The sequence below is a fragment of the Drosophila persimilis genome, unplaced genomic scaffold (genome assembly GCF_003286085.1).
Source record: "Drosophila persimilis strain 14011-0111.01,24,50 unplaced genomic scaffold, DperRS2 tig00000686-arrow-arrow-pilon, whole genome shotgun sequence".
Lineage (NCBI taxonomy): Eukaryota > Metazoa > Arthropoda > Insecta > Diptera > Drosophilidae > Drosophila > Drosophila persimilis.
This window is the reverse complement of record NW_020825336.1, coordinates 1,610,189-1,633,443: the sequence shown is the minus strand read 5'-3', so window position 1 is coordinate 1,633,443 and position 23,255 is coordinate 1,610,189. Positions and strand designations below refer to the sequence as shown.

General features: G+C 50.0%; 2 protein-coding genes across 4 annotated transcripts in view; one reads left to right on the top strand and one right to left on the bottom strand.

Annotated features, from left to right (window-relative positions):
• LOC6601689 (calcium uniporter protein, mitochondrial) overlaps nucleotides 1-12,122 on the top strand; it is a 42,738-nt gene extending 30,616 nt beyond the window's left edge. For 2 of the 3 annotated variants that reach the window (XM_026991683.1, XM_002026687.2), the window contains 5 exons: nucleotides 10,489-10,720; nucleotides 10,784-10,889; nucleotides 10,962-11,063; nucleotides 11,132-11,335; nucleotides 11,410-12,122. In XM_026991683.1, the coding sequence (XP_026847484.1) occupies nucleotides 10,489-10,720; nucleotides 10,784-10,889; nucleotides 10,962-11,063; nucleotides 11,132-11,335; nucleotides 11,410-11,670 (905 nt within the window). In that variant the 3' untranslated portion in view covers nucleotides 11,671-12,122. Of the gene's footprint in view, nucleotides 1-6,458; nucleotides 6,786-10,488; nucleotides 10,721-10,783; nucleotides 10,890-10,961; nucleotides 11,064-11,131; nucleotides 11,336-11,409 lie in introns of all 3 variants that reach the window. The other variant, XM_026991684.1, reaches the window with a different exon arrangement.
• Nucleotides 12,123-14,008: 1,886 nt separating this feature from the next.
• Nucleotides 14,009-23,140, bottom strand: LOC6601690 (serine protease nudel). The gene is made up of 16 exons (XM_026991821.1): nucleotides 22,796-23,140; nucleotides 22,270-22,413; nucleotides 20,614-22,206; nucleotides 19,474-20,552; nucleotides 18,930-19,412; nucleotides 18,541-18,874; nucleotides 17,365-18,484; nucleotides 17,136-17,305; nucleotides 16,961-17,074; nucleotides 16,108-16,900; nucleotides 15,861-16,052; nucleotides 15,336-15,805; nucleotides 14,973-15,264; nucleotides 14,802-14,909; nucleotides 14,596-14,739; nucleotides 14,009-14,539 (listed from the first exon to the last, which is right to left on the bottom strand). The coding sequence occupies exons 1-16, from the start codon at nucleotides 22,812-22,814 to the stop codon at nucleotides 14,122-14,124; spliced, it is 7,473 nt and encodes a 2,490-aa protein (XP_026847622.1). The 5' UTR covers nucleotides 22,815-23,140; the 3' UTR covers nucleotides 14,009-14,121.
• Between the last annotated feature and the right edge of the window lie 115 nt (nucleotides 23,141-23,255).

Sequence of the window (23,255 nt, the reverse complement as noted above, 5' to 3'; positions counted from 1 at the left end):
AACAATTCGATGGAGTACGTGTATGTGTGTGGGGGGTGGGGGTGGTTAATGGATCGGTGGTAGGGGCGTCTCTGCTTCCCCCAAATAAATGCAAATGCAAATAGTTGCAAACGTGTGTTTACTTAAACGTCAGTCAGTCGATGGATAGACAGGCGGATGAATGGATGCATGTGTGCCCGCGGGAAGGGGGGCGGGGGGTGGGGGTACTACTCTTGCAAATTGCCTTGGGCCCAGGGCTGGGGTCTGTCTGTCAGTTTGTGCATTACGAAAATCTGACTTGGAAGATAATCAGACAGGTTATCAGAGAGGGAGGTGGAGGGGGAAGGGGAGAGCCTGTAGGGCCAACAACAGCAACAGACTTGACATCGAGACAACCCAGAATATTATCCGCCTCGCCGGACAGACATTGGCAGCCTCCCAGTGAAAGCCTGAGAGAAGAAAGCCCCAGCCAGCCAGGTACGGGTAGACAATGAGTTGTTGAGGAGTAGCCGGGTCTCAAGCGATATTCTCGCTCGTTACGCCATCACCCGCCCCTCCTCCCATAGGCTGGCTGAATGGCTGGCTGGCTGGCTGGCAATTTTGTGTTGCCTGCTTTCAGGCGGCTGTCGCTCGTTCGCTCGTTTTGCGGAAATTGTCTCAGGTTCTGCTTTATTTTGCCCCCCGCTTAGGCTGTCATTCGCAGACACACACACACACACACACACACACATTTGCCGACAATTTGTTGCCCCTCACTCATTCGGTTCTCGTTTCGCTTCATTTGAGCCCCGATCCGGGTCCTGGGGCCCGGGGGCCTGTCTCTCGTTTCGCGTTTCCTTCTTTAGCCTCTCTTTTAACACTCATTGTGCAATTTAGTGTGAAATATTTATTATGCTCGTGCAGTCGTCATAAACCGCAGCGGAAGGATGGCAGCAAATGGCAGCGAAGCGAAAGAGAAATGCAATTATTTTGTACTTATTTTTGTGTGCCACAAAAGTTGTGGCACATTCTAATTGGTAAATTGTTGCCGGTCCTTTCTCGCTCTCCAGCTCTCTGGCTCTCCAGCTCTTCGGGGTTTTTTTTGTATGCCTTGGAATTAAATTCCGAAATATATGCGCAAAAGTTGTCGGCTGTCGATTATCCCTGGTACTTGGCAGCTCCTGTTGTTGGCTTTATATATATATTTTTGGGGGTTTTTTATTGGGGCATGGGCATGGCCCGAATGGGCTTCAAACTTTTTTAATGAACATCGAAATGTTCGTTAAAAAGTTTGCAGCCCGAAAGTATGCAATGCCGCTCGACGGCACTCTCTGCAGTGTCATCAAATTTCGCCCGCAGCCCAAAAGTATGCAATGCAATTCGAATTAAGCCCAGAATTAAGCCCTTTATGTGTCGTAAAAACATTTTGCTAACGATCTATTTCCTCGTTTTGATCTCTCTTTTTTTTGTACTCCATTTGCAGGTGAGTTACGAGGCGAAAAGCGGCTAAAACGAGGCGAAAGAGAGAGAAGTACAACAAGCCTTACGTGTTACATGCATACCACTACACCCACACACCTATAGACATGAATCAGTCATCCCCCACCCCATGGCCATGCCCCTAGACATCTTTTTCTCTATATGTATGCGTGTGTGTCTGTGTGTGTGTGTGTGTGTGTGTAGACATTCAATAAAAATTCACAGCTACAACGTTTGATACGTGACCAAATGCCATCACCATCGACAATCCACCATCATCATCGCCGGCCATGAAGAACGGAGAGTGGTGGACGGATGTGCCCCTCTGTGCCCCTCTGTGCCCCTCTTTGTGTATGTTATGCATAAATCGATTGGTGTTTGTGTTTGTGCCGCCCAGTGGCCGAAAAAATTGTCATCGAATCGCTGTTGTATCTCGTGGAACATCTTTATGTATCATTTTCCTCCTCCTCCCCCCCCTCTGGCTCGACTTGCTAACGGGCTGTCAATATCTCCACCCCCCACACACACTCTATATGCAAATGAAGCCGTATATTCCCTCCCTCTCTGCCTCGTCCCTGTCGTAGCAAAAGCGGCACAAGAAAATTTACAGCCAGAGAACAATTCAATTTTTGGAACAGGAACAGGGGCAGGGGCTTCAGTGACAGGGATACTCTTGTGTGTGTGCCTGCCCCCCCGAAACGAGGTGTGCTGCAAGTCTACGCATAGCTGCCACAACCATCTAAGGACCAACTAATTAGGGAGTGAATTCTAGAAGCGCAGTCTGGAAAACTTAATTGAAAAATACCTCGCATGGGGAATGCGCCGCCTCTCAATATTAATTGGAAAATGTTTGCGGCCGCCCTCGATGGAGGAGCATTGGAATTCGAGATGCAGCCCGCGTCCTGGACCTGGCCCTGGACATCTATGCCACCATTTATCCGTCTCATGTAGGCAACGCGGCGATGGCCATTTTTAATTGCCGCCCCTTTCCGGCTGGCTTTGGCGTTTAATTAATTGCCAGACACCAAATCCCTTATGCCTCTTCCTTCTCTGCCTCTCTCAGCTCTCAGCTCTCTGCTTTCTGTTCTCTTTTGCTGGCAATTAACTTGGCAAATCAATTCGATTTTGAGCCCCTACTTGGGTATTCAAAGGTCAACCAGTTGTCCCGTCCCTACCGTCCCTCCCGTCCCTCCCGTCCGTCCTGGCGCTCGCGTAATTGTGTTTGCAGCAAATCCCAAGGAATTAACATTTCCTTTTGGCCCTCGAAAGTTTTCTCTTGCATTCCCTACTTTCACACGTGCCACAAAGAAGCTTCTGCCTGCCACTGCGACTGCGACTGCGACTGTGAACACAATTGAAAAAGTTGGCGCTCCTCTCAAGTCCTTGGAAAGTGGCCTGTTGAAAGGATTTATTCTGGCTGGGAGGCAGGAGGGGCTGGGAGGGGGACATTCCTCACAGTTCATTAAGTGGCACAAGAAATTTACAAGAAAATACTTTGGTTTTTCGGTCGACTATTTGTCAAAGTCATAAAGTAAACCCAACCACATGCCACATGCCCCATGCCACATGCCACATGCCACAACTATCGATGTTCTGATTAAGGCGACAGATGCTGACAGCGGCAGCCTCATATGCTTGCAACTTTTATGGCTTTCCGCAGCCCCCCCCTTGACCGCCCTTTATTAGCCACAACTCCCTGTCTCTCTCTCTCTCTCTCTCTCTCTCCAGAGACTTGACCCACAATTCAGGGGGGTGGGGAGGGGGGATGTCCTTCCACTTACCGCTTATCCCGCTGGCGGGACGACGATGTTGATGTTTGTGACGTTCGAAAATATCCGTTGCCCATCGTGCCGCCATAGCAGAGGCTGTGACTCTGTCCGGAGCCTATTTTGACGTGCAAAATGTGCCGGGACGGACTCGTAGCCAAATAAAAATCAAGCTCAAATATTTAGTCCTGTCCGGGCTCCTTCCTGGCGCTCTGCTCGCTCTCCTTCAGTGCTGCAACGGATAAAGTAGTGTTTGGCTTGACATTTAATTTGCAAAAAGTTTGTGCAATTAATTTAACTTCTGGGTGCCCTCAGAGGCAGAGGCAAGGGGCAAAGAGTGAGGCAAGGGGCAAGTGGCAAGAAGGAGGAGCCTGCCCGCAGACAGACACGTCACGTTGTTGTGTCGTCTCCCACTCGACAGCCTCAATGTCCTCGTTGGCGCCCATGTGAAGTGCTTAAAGAGTTTACCCAGGCATGCGAGGCTTTCCTCTTGTTTTCCCAAAGGGCCAGAGGATTACACATGGCGCACAGAGGCGCCCAGGGAAACACACAATTTCCGCCCTGTGCGTCGAGAGTCCAAGGTGAGCGGACGAGAGGGAGAGATGGGATCCCTCAAGGTTCAGTGGTTCAGTGGTTCAGTGGGTGCCTAAAAAGGGAAGCCGCACATCAAAGGCAGGACTTTATAAAGAGAATACTGTTTCCAGAGGCCACTAAATGATGGGCCATCTCCGAGATTTTGATGGGTAACAAAAACCGGGACATAACATATGCATTACCTCCGAAATCACATTTCCCTTCCAAGTACATAAATAACGGCACATCCTTTGGGCCCAGCCATGACCTCGTTTAGGCCTGCACTCTCCGCTTCAATCGCTTCAATTTTTAATGCAATGCTAAAAACAGATTTCTTTCTTTGGCCATAAATATTTCCCACACGAGTGTGTGTGTCTCTGTGTGTGTCTGTGTGTGCACTCGACGGCACAAATTGCATTAGAGATGGCTTCCCGATGGCACTCGATGGATTTCGTGTACCCTGGCTGCACCCTCGATGGGTGGACACAAGTTATGGATGGAATGGAATCAGAATCGAATAATTATTTTGCGGTTTATGGCAAAAAACTGTGGGATTTGTCCCTTGAGAAATGTTTTATTCGAATATTCGATTTATCTCTCGATAATCCCTGGGGGTCTGTTGACCTTCTTGGAGCTTTTATCCTGGCCAAATCGGAGGCCAAAGGTGTGTAAGAAGACGATTAACGAATATTTTAATGCAATATTCTCACGAATCGCTGGGTTTTTCGGGCCCTTCTGGCCACAGCGATTCCTTTTTTCGATTCCCAATTGCTTCCAAGTTTAGAAGGGACTGTCCTGGGGAATACTCTACGGGATTGCAGCGTTTGAAGGTTTCCACTTCGCGGAAGGGCTGGCAAACAGAAGAGCGAAAATTCGTTGCCTACTTTTGTGCGGCAGGCCACTCGACGGGGCCCTGCATTTGAAGTTGCCATCCATCCAGCCCATCCCCATCCCCCTCTATTATTGTTTTGCAAGGTGGGGCAGGGGGCAGGGCCAGGGGGGCAGGGGGTACTTGCTGTTTGTCTTGGCCCACAGTTCGGGGATTACTCTGCAGTTGAGGCTGCCTTCGGCTTATGCGGCGGAAAATGAAGAACATATGCGGGAGAGATGCAAGAGATGCAGATGGAGAGGGTGCCGTGCCCCAAGCCGCAGAGCCACAGAGCCACAGAACCACAGAATAGAATGGGGCTCAAGGTGAGAGCCGGAGAACACGGCGTGGAATAAAATATAAAGCAAACGGCGTTCCGTTGAAATATTAAAAGGCCTAAGCACAATGCAAAAACACAAAAGAGGTTAGCGCTGCGGTGCGGTGCGGTCCGATTGTGGTTGCCACAAAGCCTGCCTCCCCGCTTGCCTCACGCTTGTTTGAGTTTCGAGAATCAGCGAAAAGCGGCCTGCAATTGAGGGCGGGGCAGGCGGCGGCCTTTTTCCATTAATTAAGTGGATACCCGGCGTGGCAGCAGCCGCAGCTTTCATGGCAACAGTATCCGTGTCTATCTTCCTCCCCCTCCCCCCCCCCCCTAAATGATGCCGAATTTAATTGTTGGAAAATATGATGCGGATTTAATTGTCGGAAAATCTGCATTGAAAGAGCGCCAGCGGGGGGCAGGGGGCGGGGGCCTTCTGTTACCTGGGGGTTCAATCGATTTTGGAGCAGGCTTTGGGGAAATCTGTGTCTGTTTCTGTTTCTGTGATTATATGATGCCCATTGGCCAAATGCCAATAAATAAACCCGACAGTAAACCGAAAAATAAACCACAAATAAAGGGCCACATAAAACAGGGATATTTTACAAGATTTTTGTGTCTCCTGTTTCGGCAATTTCATAAATATTTTATGAGCTTAAAGTCGCCTGGCATCCGATGTGTGTGGGGGCGGGGGCGGAACTTTTGGATGGAAAATTCATTAAACAGGAATAAATGAATTGCGAAGCGGCAGCCTGGAGAACTTTTATCCTTAGTTTAGCAGGGGGCAGAGGGGTTGCGGGGTTCAGGCATTTATGAACAAATCAGGGAAGAAATGCCACAGTTTTTCCTGCCTTCTTTCCTTTATTTTTCCATCATAAATCCTCATGCCATCCGTCATTCGTTCTGCTCGGATCTGATCTGTTGTCATGCCTCCTGCATGATGGCCATCGGGACTGTCATTGTGTTAATTTTAAGGCTGAAGCCTCACAGAGCCATTAAATTTAATGTCCTTGCATTTCGTTTGATGGCCCTCGCCCACGCAGCCTCCTTACCCCCCCTTTTGTGTGTGTGCGTGTCATTTCCCGGTTTTCCCGATAAGAAAAAGAGACGAATAAAACAGATGTCACCGGTCCGGAGGCGCCTCTTCCTGCCCCTTGGAGCGTGGGCCTCGGCGTCAACATTTTTCATGCTTTTTCCTTGTGTACATTTTGTTAAACTCATTTTCCGACTCTGCTTTTCATGTGCACTCTTTTGTGGCGTTAACTGCACGTGCCACCATTTTTACTGCGCTTCCTCATCTTTTTGTTTGCCCCCCCCTGAACCGTGCGGGTGGGGGGGAGGGTGGGAGGCAGCGCACCTTTTGATGGAAATTTTCCCTTTTTAATTTCTTCTTTTTTTCTCCATCACCTTTTTTTTTGTCGGCACGCCTCTATTTGCGCCCCGCCCTGCTCTGCCACGCCTATCATTATCTTGTGGGGGGGGGGGATGGGTGCAGATATCACGCGACTCACTTTGCCCGAGCTGAGGACACGCCTGCGAGCCCTCGGACTGAGTGCAACGGGCAGGAAGCAGGCGCTAGTCGAACGCCTAACAGCGACCCAGGCAGGTCCCACGCCCCCCCGAGCAGCCTCCCCTGCGGAAACAGACTCCAATTTGTCGATGATGGAGGTGACAGGTGGCGGGGGCCAGGGCCCTGGCGCTGGCGCTGGCGCTGGGATGCCCGGGACGGCAGCAGTGGCAATCTTGGCCGTGCAGCAGCTCGTAAATAATTCGAACACGAGCGGGAGTCCTGCCCTCGACAGCCAGACTGCAGCACAGCATGGTAGGTAGCACCCGAGGAACAGGACTACGAGGAGCACAGGAATGCCAGTGTCCGCCAATCAAGTACAGGGCGGCGCACTTTCGTGTCTTTGGTCGGGTCTTTCTAATCCCCGAAACCCCAGCGACTTACCCGCTAAATGGCCTTGGCTCCGGCCTGTCCTGTCCGGGCGGCTGGAGCTCCCCTTTGTTTTTATCGTTCAATTAAAGCGTTTGTTCGTTTATTTTTTATTGTATTTTATGCCTGTTCTGGCTGCAGCTTGGGGCTTGCCTCGTGCTTCGTAGTTCGTACTGTATTATGCATTTAAGGCTGGCCAACAGCTCAGCGACTGCGCTGCGGCTTTATAATTTGATTTAAATGCAGAGGCACGCGGCATGGCCACACACACACACACACTCGCACACACTCGAAGGGAGGCAGAGAGAGAGCGAGAGAGACAGATCCTGTGGCAGTGGCACGCGAATCTTGCTGAAAATGTGGTACCGACAAAAATTAAATCACAAAAAAATATGCAAACACGGAGGCGGCCACAATTCCTGGCATTTTTAATACTCCACAAAGGACAATTTTTGCATGTGTGGCAGAAAACGGAGGCAGAAGCGGGAGGATGGAGCAGACAGCTCTTGCTCATGTAATCACACACACACACACACACACACACCACACACACGTGGAAAGAAGCAAAAGTCAGGCACACATTTGTCGGGGGCTTTTTCCGAGATTGCAAACTCAACGGGAACGGAGGGGCGTGGTGGGGAGGGGGAGGGGAGGGGAGCGGCCGGAAGCGCCACCTTATCGGAGAAAATGAAACTTAAGTGCTGGCATAATCATTCCTATTCCTGTTGCTATTTCAGTGCCTAGAAAGGGTGGCCCTGGGTGCCACCTTCGCTCTGGCTCAGAATTCCCTGCAACTTCTGATTCCATCCAACTCTTGGCTCCACCCTGACTTCTGGCTTCTTTCTGCGAATAGCCCCTGACTTCTGAATCGTTCTACGAATAGCCCCTAACTCCATAATCCTTCTACGAACAACTCCTGCTTTCTGACTCCTTCTGCGAGTAGCCCTTGACTTCTGAATCGTTCTACGAATAGCTCCTGACTACTAACTCCTTCTACAAGTTACTCCCGACTTCTGACTCCTTCTACGAACAACTCCTGCCTTCTGACTCCTTCTGCGAGTAGCCCCTGACTTCTGGCCCATTCTACGAATAGCCCCTAACTCCAGAACTCCTTTTTCAAGTTACTCCTGACTTCTGGCTCCTTTGTTGCAATTAAATAAAAGAGTGTGCTACTAAATTTAAATAAGAGTTAATTGCAAGGGCTATGGCCAACACACACACACAATAACAAGGAGAAATGGCAGAGAAAGTCCTGTTGCCGAGACTCCAGCACTGAATGCCCTTGCAGATCCTTTCTGTTCACTCCTTTCGGCTCAATGAGAAATATAAACAGGCTCTGCTTCCTTTTTATTTGTTTACATCTTGTGGGGGTTTGCACGAATTTCTCCAAGAATCAAAGGGGATGTTTTGTTCTGGAACTTCTTCCTTAAAAAGATTGATATTTGTGCCCTGCTTTTAAACGATTTTTGTGATATAACGACTCCAGTGAGTATTGAGCGGCGAAAACTGAAGGATTTACTCCATATAGATCTCTGTTTGAATGAAGGATTAATCTTCCAAAAAGAGTCGGCAAGTTCTTGCCGTTTTCCTGCATTGCCAAACCCCTGCACACGATCGGCAGAGCCCACCGAAAGGGTACCAAAGGAGCCCCTTAAAAAGGAGTTTTCTCGTTATAATATTGTGGGCTGGGGGCTGATTGCCGCTTGCATTTCCGCCGACGCTGCCAGCAGGCGGAAGCGGTCGCAGGGCCACACTTCACCTCCCCTGCCCGGCCCTGCCACACTCTGCCCTCATTTTGAGTGGCAGCCACGTGTTTCAGCCACACATGCAGCAGAAGCAGCAGGGGGTGTGGGCCGTGGGGGGGTGGGAATTCCATCAGGAACGTACTCGTACGAGTATGCTTGACACTTGTTAGCCCTGTTTTGGCAGGGATGCGGAAACTGCCTATTAAGTTTTGATGAGGCAAAGTTGTTGTTGTTGTTGCGACGCCCTATCAAAGGATGTGCCCGGACTGCTGCCTGACAGGACAGGGTATTATCAGTGTTGGCACGTCGTCTGTGGCAGAGGTACGACGGTGCTGAGGCACGGAGGCACGGAGGTGCGGTACGGGAACACAACCGAAAAACCCCACAACAAAATCAGTGACAGACCCACAGAGAAGTTTTTCTTCCTTTCCCCGTGTGTGTGTGTGTATCTGTATCTGTGTGCGGCTCTGTGGCATGTCATAGTTTGTAAATTAAACTTTTTCAGCGATGTTATCTGCTCCGTTCTGCTGTACGTTGGATGTGTGTGTGTGTGTGTGTGTGTGTTTTCTGGGGGCATGCCACACAGAGAGTGGAGTTGAATTGAATTTTGCAACGCGGGCTGGGGATGTTCTCCTGCTGTCGGTTATGTCAGCGACTGTACTGTGCCACAAGTTAATCAAATACAAAAAAGTCTCTGTGGCACGGTCAGCTGTGATTGTTGTGATTGTTCTGATTGGGCTTTCGTGTTGTGTGGCTGTGCTGGTTGCTGCCACGTACACACAAAGAAAAGAAAACACGCCGGAGACCACACACCGTAGAGCACGGAGCGAGAGATCGGAGACGGAGAGCAGACGTCTGCCAGCGCGAAAATCTGAAAGTTAACTGAAAATTATAACAAAAATCTCAAACTATCAATAAAAGAAGAAGCGGCCAACGGCAGAAGCGGCCAAACAGAAGGCACAAGGCAGAAGGCAGAAAAAGAAAACATAAAATGTTTAAAATCCCAAAAAATCAAAGTCCATGAAAATAATCATCATAGAAGAAGCGAGCGGCACAGAGCCGCACAGAGCCGCAGAGCCATGGCCATAACCACTACCAGCAAAACCATTGCGATGGCGATGGCGATGGCTAACACACTAGTTACCCACATTTGGCGCCGACTGCAATTGCTAATGGGTTGAACAGACCCAGACCCAGGCACTGGCACTGGCACCGGCACCCTCCCGCCGAATCTTCATTAGAAGAGGAGCCACATCCAGCAGATTGGCGTGTGGTGGTTGCATCTTGGCTGCTGGCTGCTGGCTGCTTGCATGAGTGGCAGCGATACAGATAGATGGATATACTCGTATGTTTGTGCTACTTCATGGCTGCATAAATCCCACATGCGACAAAGTGAAAACTTTTCACTCCGAAATGAAGCTGTGCCTCTGCCTCTGCCTCCGACTCAGGGAGCGGGTAGCAGGGGGGGGCCCTGCTAATTGAATTGTTTGTCATCTGGCAGTACGCTTATGGTGTGTGTCATCTAGATCATACGGTAGACAATAACTGGTGTTGCCGTTGCAGCCTGTCTATAGATCCCCAGGTATATTGCACTCTTAGCCGTCGTCATGCCTCGGCGGACAATGCGAGCGCCTAACTGCATTCGACTTGCAGCAGCGGCAGCAACGGCAGCAACGGCAGCCCACTCGATGAGCAAATAACCTTGAGTGGCTTTTGATTAATTAAAACAAAAGCCGACAACTGTGCTCCACATTACAGAAACCGCTAAGAAGGGAGGGAGTACGAGCCGGCTGTACGCCAAAACCAACAGCAGATAATCCAGCAATCCCCCTCTCTCGTTTCAGATGACATCTTCGTGGAGTACGTGAACGGTATGCCGCACATGACCGTTCGACTGCCAAGTCGCAACGAATTATGTCAGTTCGCCCTGAAACCGATCACGCACAACGTGGGGGATCTCCTGTCGATGCTGAGGCAGGAGGACCGGGGCATTGACCGGGCGGCGGTGATCAACAAGAACGGAGTGCGCATCGCCTCGTCCTGCACGATCGACAGCCTCCTGGACGATACATTTAGGTGAAGTAGCGTGCTCTGCTCTCACGAGTGCCCCTGCTAATCCATCCCCCTAATGTACTACAGCATACAAATCAACAATCGGACTATGGAAGTGAATCCACCGAAGCGCGACAAGATCACAGTGGAGTCCATGGACAAGGTGGGCGACGTGCGTAAGGTTATTGCTCAGGTAAGATACACACACACATATATCCCCATTAAGTGTGGCTTTTAATGTGTGGCCATAACTCTCTGTTGGCAGCTCTATGAGGCATTCAACGTCGGCGAATATCAGCTGGAGAAGAGCAATCAACTGGCCAAGGAACTGGAGAGCATACGCTACGAGCTGGAGCCCCTCGAAGAGGTACGATTCCATTCTGCGAGCGACTTCCACACGTGCGAGTGTTCCCATTGTTCTCCCTCCACTTGCAGAAAAAACTGGAGCTGAGCAGAAAGGCCGCTCGTCGCACCAACTTCATGACCTGGATGGGTCTCGGCCTGATGTCCGTGCAGTTCGGCATCCTGGCCCGATTGACCTGGTGGGAGTACTCTTGGGATATCATGGAGCCGGTCACGTATTTTGTTACCTACGGCACGACAATGGCCATGTATGCCTACTATTGTGTGACCAAGAGGGTAAGCGGGGCCCAGAGGATGGGAGCCACGGGAGCCACGGGAGCCATGATACTACATATGTCTCTTCCCCCTAGGAGTACATGATGGAGGCTGTGAAAAACCGCGAATACTCGCTGGCCATCTACAAGAACGCCAAGAAGATCCAGTTCGATGTGGATCACTACAATCAGCTGAAGCGCAAGACGGCGGAGCTGGAGTACAATCTGAGGAGGATCAACGATCCGCTGAACATGCAACTGCCGTCGCATCTGGTGCGCACCCAGGAGAACACGCCCCCGACCGAGGAGCAGCAGCAGCGGCAGCCGGACGACCCCAGGGAGGGTAAAAGTAACTAAGGACATGGCTGGACTTTGCGGCAATCAGCCGCAGGAGGACACCGAAAGAAGGAAATGAAACTCAAACTAATTTTTAAATGAAAAATAAAGGCCCCCCCCACCCCCGACCCCCACACTTAGCAAATGTTCAGGGTGCAACCCCCCCTCCCCCCAGCAAGCACAAAAACTCTTTGGGAGTTTCCCCATTTTGTATGTTAACTAAAATGTTTTAGTTTTTTATGCCCATGCTTATAGTTAATTAGCGTAAGCCCAAGAGTGGAACGCATACTTAAATGTCTGACGCAGGCCCAGTTGTAGAGCTTACTTTATGTTTAATCTTTATTTATTTTAGTGCAAGAGATCGAGATTTGTTTTATGCCCAAGGCGCCCCAGTCTACTCTACCCCTATACTCTACCATCTGTGTGCAAAGTTCTAGTAAAATATATGATTTATTTATTGACTATTTTTTGCATATTGAGTTTTTCCTTTTTTTCGTTTTCGTTTTAGCAGAAACATCCAAGATTACCTTTTGGGGAATCCAACAGTAGCTTGTAGTCGAAAATTGTGGGCGGGGAATGCCGCTAAGAATTTCCACAACAATTTACAACGATAGTTATCAAACCGTATAGAGAGATACATTATAGAGATACACAAACACAGAGATGATCAGCATACTGTGGTCCAATCTACTCGTATCAGTGAAAACTCATGAAAACTCATCCAGTGAACTCTACTAACTCTTCATAAGCTTTAATCTAGCATACTATATATACTATAAACTATACAAGTACATATACATATACATATACTACCGTGAACCACTAGAGAACGAGAACAACAATTTGTACATAAAAACGCACCAACTATTCCATTAAGATTTTAGCAACAGAAACGGAAACAGAAACAGAAACAGAACAGAGAGATTCGTAGTTAGTAAAAGTTAACGAAATCCTAAACGTAATTTAGTAGATACGATTAGATATGTAAATATTATAAACTGCTGTGTTTCATGACAACGTAAACGATATGATGATGTGTGAGAAGAAGAGTCGCCAGTCGCCCCAAAAACGAGACAACATTTAGCTTAATATTAGTTTAGTGAGAGGCATCTACCCAAACTTGTACCGCAACTTACGCTTTCTTCAGAACTCTGCTCGGACTCTAGATGCGGGGCGATATGTACTTTTAAAACTTAGAAATTGCCAAAAGGTTGTGTTTGAGAACTGTTTGCCTGTGCTATACTATACTATACTATACTATACTACTATACTGTACACATCCCCAGGAATCCTACAAGCCAATCCGTAGACTACTCTACCTACTAGTACTATTCTCTGAAATTTACCTAAAAAAACCAACAAACACCCAAACAATCTCTACACCTGCATCGCTTTTCAATGCACTCACACATACACGCGGGATGCACACACACACACTAAATACTAACTAAAATTTGGAAAGATTAACTCTAGCCTAAGAAGCGCACTATCTATGCCTCTAAATACTTTAATGACATTTGTGATTCAATTTCAAATTATAATGGTGGAGACGATTATTTACTGTACAAATCGAACATTAACTTTAATCAAAAAACAAACAAGCGAAAACCAAAAAAAAACTAGCCCGAAACTAACTTTGAAAGTTTATGTATTTTTGCCTAATCCAAGTCCCAACTAATTAATGTTTATGTTAATTGTATCTAATGAATTATACACTTGAATTACCTCCTACACGGGTACGCGTATCTCTTATCCTATACACACACACACACACACACACATATATGTATGACATACGAGTATATGAATCTTAATCCTAATCAGCGCCAAAGACTTATGAAGAAATTTAACAACTAGTTCCCCAGTTACTCCCCCATACATCCATCCCCCCACCCCCCTTAATGCTCGTTCAAGTTTTTTAAGCCTTTACTATTTATACGCATAACGCATGATTATATAATTACCAACGATGCGCCTGAGGGACGGGGACAGTCCCTAGTTTTCTGCTCTCGAGGGGTGCATATATTTATAATTCTCAAGTACCTTCTTTCATAAAACATAAAAGAACAAGAAACAAAAGAAAAAAACTAATCTTAACTTACATCCTTTTTAACGAATTTAAATGGAATCCAACATTTAATTAAGTGCTTTAAGTAATCAAATTGTTTGAATTTTGTCTAAACAACAAAGTGAATTTTTTACATTTATAAAACAACCAAAATTCGTTACGAAAATTCCCAAGAAACCCAAGCTTAAAAACAAACAAAAACAAAATCAAATCAAGTAAAAAATATACAACATATGCGAGCGCAAACTGATAAAAGAACTAATACAAAATTAAAATAATAAAACAAAGTTATAAATTATATGATTTCTCTCGCATTTATTTGCTACTAAAACGCACAAAGGATAATCGCGGGAGTTAGGGAAGCCTTAGGCACTTCACAGAGGGGGAGTCTAAGGACTGCCCCTTCAGGCACAGCGTATCTCCAGCCTGTAGCACCGATCCGAGTCGGTGGCATTCCACCGGACCAACTCGGCAATGGGCCGGCTCGACTTGAGGAAGAGCGTGAGCCGTTCGTTCAGCTGCAGTGGCGAGAACTTACTGACAATCAGGGCCTTGGTGGAGTCGCGGTATTTGCCCACAAGCGACTCATTGCTGAAGCTGCGTCCCCGCTGGTCCAACAGCTCATACGTCTGGACGGCCTTGTTCTCCTCGTCATCGATCAGGCGATAGCTGGGCTGCCGGTACGGGTTGTAGCCCAGCTTCTTGCATATCTCCCGCACTTCATCCATGTTGGGCGGCGCGCTCTTCGGGAAGCACTTAGTGTGCCAGATACCATAGGTTTGCTCAATCACTTGTCCATACTGTGGGGCTATCTCCTTTGTGCTGAAAAAGAGAGTCCGATGCACATAGAATTGACTTGGATTTCGTTGGATATTTACTTGAACTGGCTGTATGCCCAGAAGTCCTTCTTTTGCTGCTGCAATGGATGCTCTATGCCAAAGCAGTATCGCTCATCTTCGCCATTGGGGCAGTCGGGCTCTTTATCACACACGAAATCACGTGGAATACAGTCCTCAGGGGATCTAAGAGTACCAGTCACTTAAATCTGAGCTTCCAATACAATAAAATTAATCGTTTAACTCACGAACTGCACTGGAAATGATCTGAAGTGCAATTGCACAGCACAGAGCTCTCATCGCTCTTGTCCCAGCAGTTTCGCTTGCCATCGCATATCTTGGAGGGATCCGTGGCTCTACAGATGAAAAGGGAAACATATAGCAGTGCCCATTCTGAGGTTAGTTTAGCTAGAGCTCACTGTAGATAAGTAAAGCAGCTGCAAATCGTCGGCTCATCTGTCATGTCCTCACAGTCAGGCACATGATCACAGAACTTGTTCTTCGGCAAACATTTGAAACTGGAGCGGCACTTCATCTCGCCCGGGGCGCATCTGTGCTTTAGCTGTCGACATTTTGCCTCCTCCTCATCGCTTCCGTCATGACAATCGGATCTATCATTGCAAATCGCCGACTGCGGCAGGCAAACGCCCAGCGGGCATCGATGGGTGCTGCACTCTGGCGGTGATTGTGGATTTTTGCAGTTGGGCTCATCTGTTGGGGTAGAGGATTAAAGTTTATTGGGTCCGGTCCGTAACTAGTAATTAGGTCCGCAAATAGCCCACCTATGCTGTCCTGCAGGGATTTGTAGGCCCGCTCCAGTGTCCCAATGCTGAATGGATGTTTGAAGCTCTGGCAATCGGAGTTGTTGTAGTTAAACAGAGCCGTGGGGAACCAGCCCGTGTGTGGGTCGCGACAGACAAGCACTCCCTGGTCGATGGGATTGTGGTGCGTGTCAGTGAGGTTCTTCAGGCCAAACTGATGGCAACTGGTGAACTTTGTGATGGCTGGGAGTTCTGTTGCGGCCGCACCGTTCATCAGCTCCACCTCCTCCGATATGGAGGCCATATCCTCGGCACTGACGTTCAGCAAACGCATTAGGTTCACTGGCGGCTGCTTCTCCTGCAGCTTATAGCACGACGGGCACTTTGGGTCATTCCTGATCTGTGTGATGGCAACCGTTTTAATTCGTCCCGTGATCTCGTCGTGCAGGACACTGATGCAATCCCGCAGAGCACTGCCATTATGGTGAGAGCTGCAATGAAAACAGCGATTAGGATAACTCCCTAGATGGCTGTTGAGCCACTCACCTGTCGGGCAGGAAGGTGGGCAGCACATGTTTGGTAAAGCGTGCGGGTTTCTCCAAATGAAACAGCAGCACATTGGACTTGGGCACTGCCTCAGAGCAGTCCACGCGCCGGATTTGCTCGTGATTGCTTCTGTGGAGGGACCGCTTCGTTTTGCCACCGCCCAGCAGTGCGCTAATGTAGTGCGTCTCGAGGCTAAAAGGGATTCACAAATAGGATATAAATGCATTCAATAGAAGTGTTTACTTACCTTATTCCCGAGAGGCAGCTCTCGTGGACCAGCAGCCAGTGCTTGTCGATAAGCACGCCAAGGCACCATAGCTCCCCATTGGCATAGACATCGGCCAGCCAGGGCCAGTGCAGCTCCTCGATGGCTTCGTGCAGCTGCTCGTTCACCAGCAGCGTCTTGTTCTTCTTGCTCTTGATTAGGTTATCCAAACGGTCGAGCACTTCATCCTTCTTGTTGACTATCATTGTGGCCGGCACTTGCGGCTTAAAGTGGACATTGGGTCGGTTGTGCGTCTCGATGGTGGGCAGTAGGATGGGCATCTGCTCCGCAGGCTTCTGCTTGACCGCCTGTCCCGCACTCAGCGTCTTCAGGGGCGTTGTCTGGTTGGAAAGGGGATTGCACTCCACATAGATACCCAGACACGTGCTGGGCAGCAGGCGGTCCTTCTCCGGTCTCGACGGCGAAAGCAGGCCCTGCTCAGGCATTGCCTCCTCGTTTTCCGAGAGCTGGTCGTTGTCATTGTCCATTGAGCGGAGCTCCACAACCAGCTGCGTCTTGCCCGGTAGCTCTGGCGTAATGGGATGCACATCCCGCTGGCTCACAATCTCCGAGCTGTTGAAGTAGTGGGCTCCCTTGAAGCCCAGCAGGGCGCAAACAGCATCCGCCGTGTTAGCCTGGTGCTCATGGTAGCCCGTCTCATGGGCGCACACTACACGCCACACGCCATGGGCGTTTTTGGAGAAGATTCCGGCGCTACTAAACTTGGGCTGCTGATGCACATCAAAGTGTACATCTTGGCCATTCGTCAGGGCAACTGTTTGGGGGGATACATGAGCTTCTTTCATCACGACTAATATTCTGTTCTCTCACTTACAGCAATCCTTTTCATCCTCCTTGAACTGGCAGTCCGCTTTCTTGTCGCAGCGCTTCGACATTGGCAGGCAGGTCTTGGACAATGGGCAGCGGAACTCATTTGTTTTACAGCCCACTGTTGGGATTGAAAGCAAATCTTAGACGGAACCGAATGGGAATTGGTTTTTGGAGCCTACCGCAATCCTGTTCATCCGTTAGATCCTCGCAATCCGGCTTGCCATCGCATATGAGTGCGCGCAGACTGCCCTTCATGTAGTCCCGACAGCTGCACCCCAGCTCATCCGTGCCATCCTCGCAGTCGACTTTCCGATCACAGCGCATCTGCAGCTCCACAATCTGAGCCATTCTGAAAATAATTGCATACAAATTAATGGGTTTATCCTCCAATAATTGGATTTTACTCACTTTTTGCACACAAATTTATTGGGAATCTCCATTTTGTTGGTCGTTGTCTGTGGAGGAGCACTTGTAGTCGGCGCCGAGACTGTGCTTGTTGTGGGCCTTGTAGTGGTGAGCCTTGTAGTTGTTGTAGAGGGCGTACTACTACTGCTAATTGTAGTTGCGGCTTCTGTGGTTGTGCTTGTGGTTGTGGTTTCCCTAGCCCCCTCCGCTGTGATTGTTGTTGGAGGAGCATCTGTTGTGACTAGAGACAAGGGGGTGGTCATCATTGTGGTGCTCTCCTCTAGGAATTGTGTGACCAAATCGGAGAGCTTCTTGAAATCCTCTGTCGAGGTGGGTATCGTTGTAGTTTGAGCAATTGTTGTGAATGCAATAGTTGTCGTTTCTATTGTCGTAGGTGCAGTAGTTGCTGCTGTCGTCGTTGAGTCGATTTCTGTCGACACTCCAGTGGTATCCTTTCTTGTTGACACATCCCCTGATGGGGTGGACGTTACATCAGCAGACAGAGTGGAATCAATTTCATTTTCACTTTGGAAAGTGGTGCTTTGCCACACTTCCTCCTCGTCTTGACTTGCCAGCAAATGGTCATCTTCTAATGCAATTTCCTGGCGGTGTTGGGTAGCCTTTAGCGGATGATAGTCACTCTCCGTTGTGGTGCTTACATTCTGCCGAGTGCCTCCCACCATATCGGGGATAAAGTTGTAGACACAACCCACTTCATCCTCACCGCCCAGACAGTCGACATTGCGATCGCAGCGCTGACGCTTGGCTATGCACCGCTTGCCACCCCACACGCAGATGAATCCCGGACAGAGCTGCAGCGGTTTGCGTGCGGGCAGCAGGCGGGGAGTCACCGCCAGCTCCAGCCAGTCCAAGTAGAGGGCCACCCTCGTGTATACGCCAAACTCCTGGGGACGCGCACAGCCATTACCATGGCTCACAACTCCTGCGAGATAGAACTGCTCCGGCTGGGTGACGCTGCGGCAGAAGAGTGGACCGCCTGAGTCGCCCTGGCAGGCATCGCGTCCACCGTCCGGATCGCCAGCACAAATGTCCTCCGAGGCCCTATCCTCTGGATCTGTGCAGCCCTTGCGTATGGGCACCGTCACTTGTCGCAGGGGATCGCCTACCAAAGATTCACACTTCAGAATATACTTAAGGTCAGCGTTCGTCGCAACTTACTGCTTGGACCCTTCTCCCTGATGGCTCCCCATCCCACCACCGTGCAGAGGGTGTGCTCCTCGGGACCCCATATCCAATCGTCGCCGAAGGTCGTCCTTCCCTGGTCGGGCAGACAGATGGGCTTCACCCAGCGATTGAAGTGCAGCGGATTGGCAAGTCGCAACAACGACAGATCGTTTCGCATGCTCCGCCTTTCGTAGGCCTGGTGGACGACCACATGGGACACTGGCTGGATCTGGGTGGCAGGAGAGTAGCTGGAACGACGCAGGAGTCCAGCACGCACCTCGTAGTAGTATTTCGCATAATTGATGACACAGTGGGCGGCACTGATGATCTGTAAAATAGAGATTTAGACCACATCGAGAAGGAGAATCCTTTGCTGAACTCACCCAACGATCCGAGTAGATGGTGCCACCGCAGTGGAACTTCCCGTCCCGATAGATGGCCACCACAAAGGGCCACTGAAGGGCACTCGTGTAGCCTCCTCCAACAATGCGTCCTTCGCCGACGGTTTCCTTAGCTTCCGCCACAGCTCTCTTCACGCGCTTCGAGTGCTCCATTTTGGTCGTATTCTTGGGCAATCCACATTGTGTCGGAGGACACCGGACATAGGCCACATGATCCACTAGGGAATCTGCGTTGTTGCGACCATGACAGGCCTGTGCAAAGTGGATTCCCGCATGCAGCGATGGCTCAATAAAGGGACCCGGTAAGATCAGCGGCTTAAAGGTGAGCTCGGGCACAGCTCCTTCCACCTTTCCATCCTGCTCGCAGGCAGCGTCTGCCCACTTTTCGCCATTGTTGCACACCGGGTGCCAATCGCCGCGATGATTGTGATAGAGATACCCCTCAGAAGCAGAGGCCGCGTGTGACTGGAGAAGATTAGAACGGATTAGAAGGGAGTAGGGCTGGAGGAGAGTTCGATTCACCTACCATGTGATGAGTGACATCTGTGACTAGCATACTGCACTGCTGCTCATCGCGACTATTCAAGCAGTTTAAGAAGCCATCGCAGCGCTCTAGGCGGCTGTAGCACATGGATATCGTGGAGCGATTGTGACGGGCATATTCCTCCAAATTCTCGTAGCAGGAGAAGGCCAGAGGCTCGCAGCCAAAGCAGCCCAGCTCATCCTCGCCCATGGGGCAGTCCTGATAGCCGTCGCACAGACGCTCCTCGTTCAGACGGTCGCCGCAGGTGCAGGCCGACTCATCGCTGCCGTCCTTGCAGTCCACACGATTGTCGCACCAGTGGGCGGCTGGAATACACTCCTGGCCCCCGTAGCACGAGACCTGATCCGGTTCCGGGCACTGCGAGCGCTCCATCGGTTGCTGTGGGAGTCCCGCATAGCTGGCGTAGATGATCTGTCCCTGATGATGGACGGCACTCGTCAGGTTGGCGTCGTGACGCATCTTGAAGTTGGCATTGGAGAAGGTCGACTGGCCGACTCCCTGCTGCTGGTTGAGTCCCTGGGACTGCCCTTGGCCCTGGCCCTGACCCTGGCCCGATTGGTTCTGCATGTAGCTGCAGTAAACCTGCTGCTGGGCATTCGACAGCTTCTGCGGCGAGGCATTCTTCGAGAAGATGTTGGCGCCCTGGCCACCCGCTCCGGAGCCGCTGCTGCCACCGAAGAAGTTGCCGCTAGGCCCAAACTGCTGCGGCACAAAGAAGACTCCGCCTCCTCCGCCATTGTTGGATGGACCACCGAAGTGTGCCCCCTGCATGCCCATAAACGTGGGCGCGGCCGACCACATGGGCATCCGGAAGTTGGCCGGCGTCATGTAGAAACAGACGGGGATGCTGGGCATCCCGAGATTCGGATTGAACATGAACTGTGCGGAGGCCTTCATCGTCTCTCCGGAGACAGGGAATCCGCCGGGCGCCCGGCTGGTAAACTGCACACTGGGCGAGGCCGTGAAGGTTTCTCCTTTCTGCTTGGTCTGTTCTCCATCCGCCATGGCGGCCACTTTGTTCCGCATCCGCTCACATAAGGTCATCAGCTGTGCATCCGCAGCTGTGGAGGAGAAAAGAGGGTTAATGTTGATCAGAATCAATCGATTGAATCCGCTTTTTACCATTCAGGAGATGCCCATTCAGTGGATTGATCTTCGGTCCCATTTTGTCCAACACTTTGGCATCCAGCGCCGTGCCGAAGGTGTCTATCAACTCATCTTTTGTTTCCATGGCCTGCGCCTCGAACTTCTTCAGCCAGTGCTGGCGCTCGTACAGATCTGTGACTGTATCCTCTGAGGATTCGTTGCTGGACAGCACCTTTATGATGGGCTTCTCCGGTTCGTGCCGCTCGAAGCTCTCGAGCATGTTCTCAATGCTGCTGGGATTGTCCAATGGATGACCGGGAATACGGGAACCTTTCTCAGTGGTGGGTGTCTCCGTGGTGGTCGTTAGCTTGGGTTGACTGGTCGTGCTGCTCACCTCTGCGCTGATCACATCGCTGTCAATGATCCAGCTAATCTTCACTGGCTTTGGCTTGGTCGGATATGCCGTAAAGTTATGCGCGTCGCTGGCATCTGTGGTGCTGACTGTGGCTTGGGTGGTGGTTGCGGTGGCACTAGAGTTTCCCATCTCTGGCTCCGGCTCAACTACTTCCTCGCCATCAATGATCCAATCGAACTGCAGCTTCCGTGGCACTGTTTCGTTGTGGGCTACGGCAGGAGTGGTCGTGGACAGGGCTTCGGGTGCGTCTGTTGTCAGCTTTGTCTCCCAGACAACGTTTTCCGAGGTGTGCTCCAGCCCAGAGTTCGGTGCGGCTGCCGTGGTGGTCAGCTCTCTGGTGGTACGCTGTCTGGGCCCCTCTGTGGTGTGCACAATCTCCTTGGGCTTGTCGAAGCGGTCCAAAATCCAACTGATTTGCTCCGTTGTGGTCCCCACAATCACCTCAGAGGGTCCCACGCTTGAGGGAGAGGTCTCCTCTACCGTTGCCTGGGGTGTCGTCGTCTCCACCAGCGGCAAAGTGGTGTTCATTGGCTCTTTGGTGGTCAATGATTTTGGCGTATTATCCGTATAGACCGCACTGTCGTCATGGTCATGGCCGTCTATGATCCAGCTGATTCTCGCTGGCTTTATTTTGGATCGGACGGGCTTCTGCGAGGACGTCTCCTCGGTGATGTTTGCTGCGCTTGTCGTGGGCCCAGCAGTCGACTCCTGGGTCTTCTCGCGGGTCTCATTCGACTCCATGCTCCCAGACTCCAGCTGGGGCTGCTGCGCCCGCATGATGGCCTTCATTTTTTCCATTTTTTCGGTGATTTCCTTGGCCATGTTGTACATCCGCACAAAGGCGGACATGCAGTCGTGTGGGGTTTGCTTCTTGCATCTCACATACTCGCTCTCCAGCAGACTGAGGGCCTGGCGGGCCCGCTTGCTCCTCAGCTTCGAGTAGATCTGCTGCATGTTGGCCTCCACCTGAAGGGGATCGAGTATGTCACTTCTGGACAGGTCACGCGGCACACGACGCTTATTATACAATCGGAACTTCCAGCGCAAGCTGTTCAAGCGGCTCTGCCGTTCATTCATCCCCGCGCTTTGTCCGCCGGTCTTAAAATTCACGTGCAATGTCTGTGGGCTGACGATCAGTACATCCTTATCCTCATGGACGGGCTCCTTGAACTGTCGATGCTTTTCGTTCAGGGCGGCGATTTGCTGAACGCGATCTGGAGGTGGTAACACTCATTAGTTTACGTAACAAACTCATCTTTTTCTAGTAATATTCTTACCCATTCTCTCCACCACAATGCCATGGTAGATCAGCATTAAGAACATCGCCAGGATCACCAGCACGGTGATGGCCAGGACGCGTTTGTTGGGCGTACGGGCACACCAGTAGCGCGGACTTCGCAATAGCCTGGTGGCCTCCAGGTCTAAGAAATTCATTTTCTCCAAATTATAACCGTAATTATCTCGAATGAAATTCAAAGTCGGCTCTTATTTGAACTAAATTGCTTAAAATAAAATACTAGTTGTTCCTCTTTTGACAATACGGAAAAAGTGATGTGGACGTTGTTTTAATTTTAACACGATTAAAAATTCTTAGCCGATTCTTCGTTTTTTGGTGGGGGCTTTATTTTGTTCAGCAATTTCTGTGCTGCTCGGCAATTTCGCAATAATTTCAATTTCAATAAAAATGCTGATGCAAAAATGCAAAACAAAAAATTGGAACTCTTAGTCGAAGAACTTATTGGAGATTAATACGATCTAGAATGTATTCCTGCTTAAAATCGAACATATATGTGTTCCACGTACCATCCATACTGTAAGTCATTTTGCTATCAATTCTTCTCTGGGGTTTCCGGAACAGTCGCTTATGCACTATACATTTTGGACACCAAGCTGGAAATGCGACAAGCAATTCGTATTCTTCTTTGCTGCTTTATTTTGGTTGTTCTTCACTTTGTTTAATTAGCTTCCCAACAAGGAGCCTCGAATTACAGCGGTTCACTCGTGCACTCAAACAAAAATCCACAAAAGGCATAAAGCAACCGGCAAAAGCGAATCTGATATCCACGAGAACGACAAAGACGACGACGACCACTTATTCCACACGGTACACACGGCAAACGGCAAACGGCAACTGAAGCCATCGCCGGGTGCTCGCTGCGCTTATGAAGGCTTCCGGAAAGTGGATCATCGGGCGATCGACCCACTTCCAAAGTACATCGCTGCCAATTTTTATGCTACGTTTCGAACTTTACAGTTTTTTGGT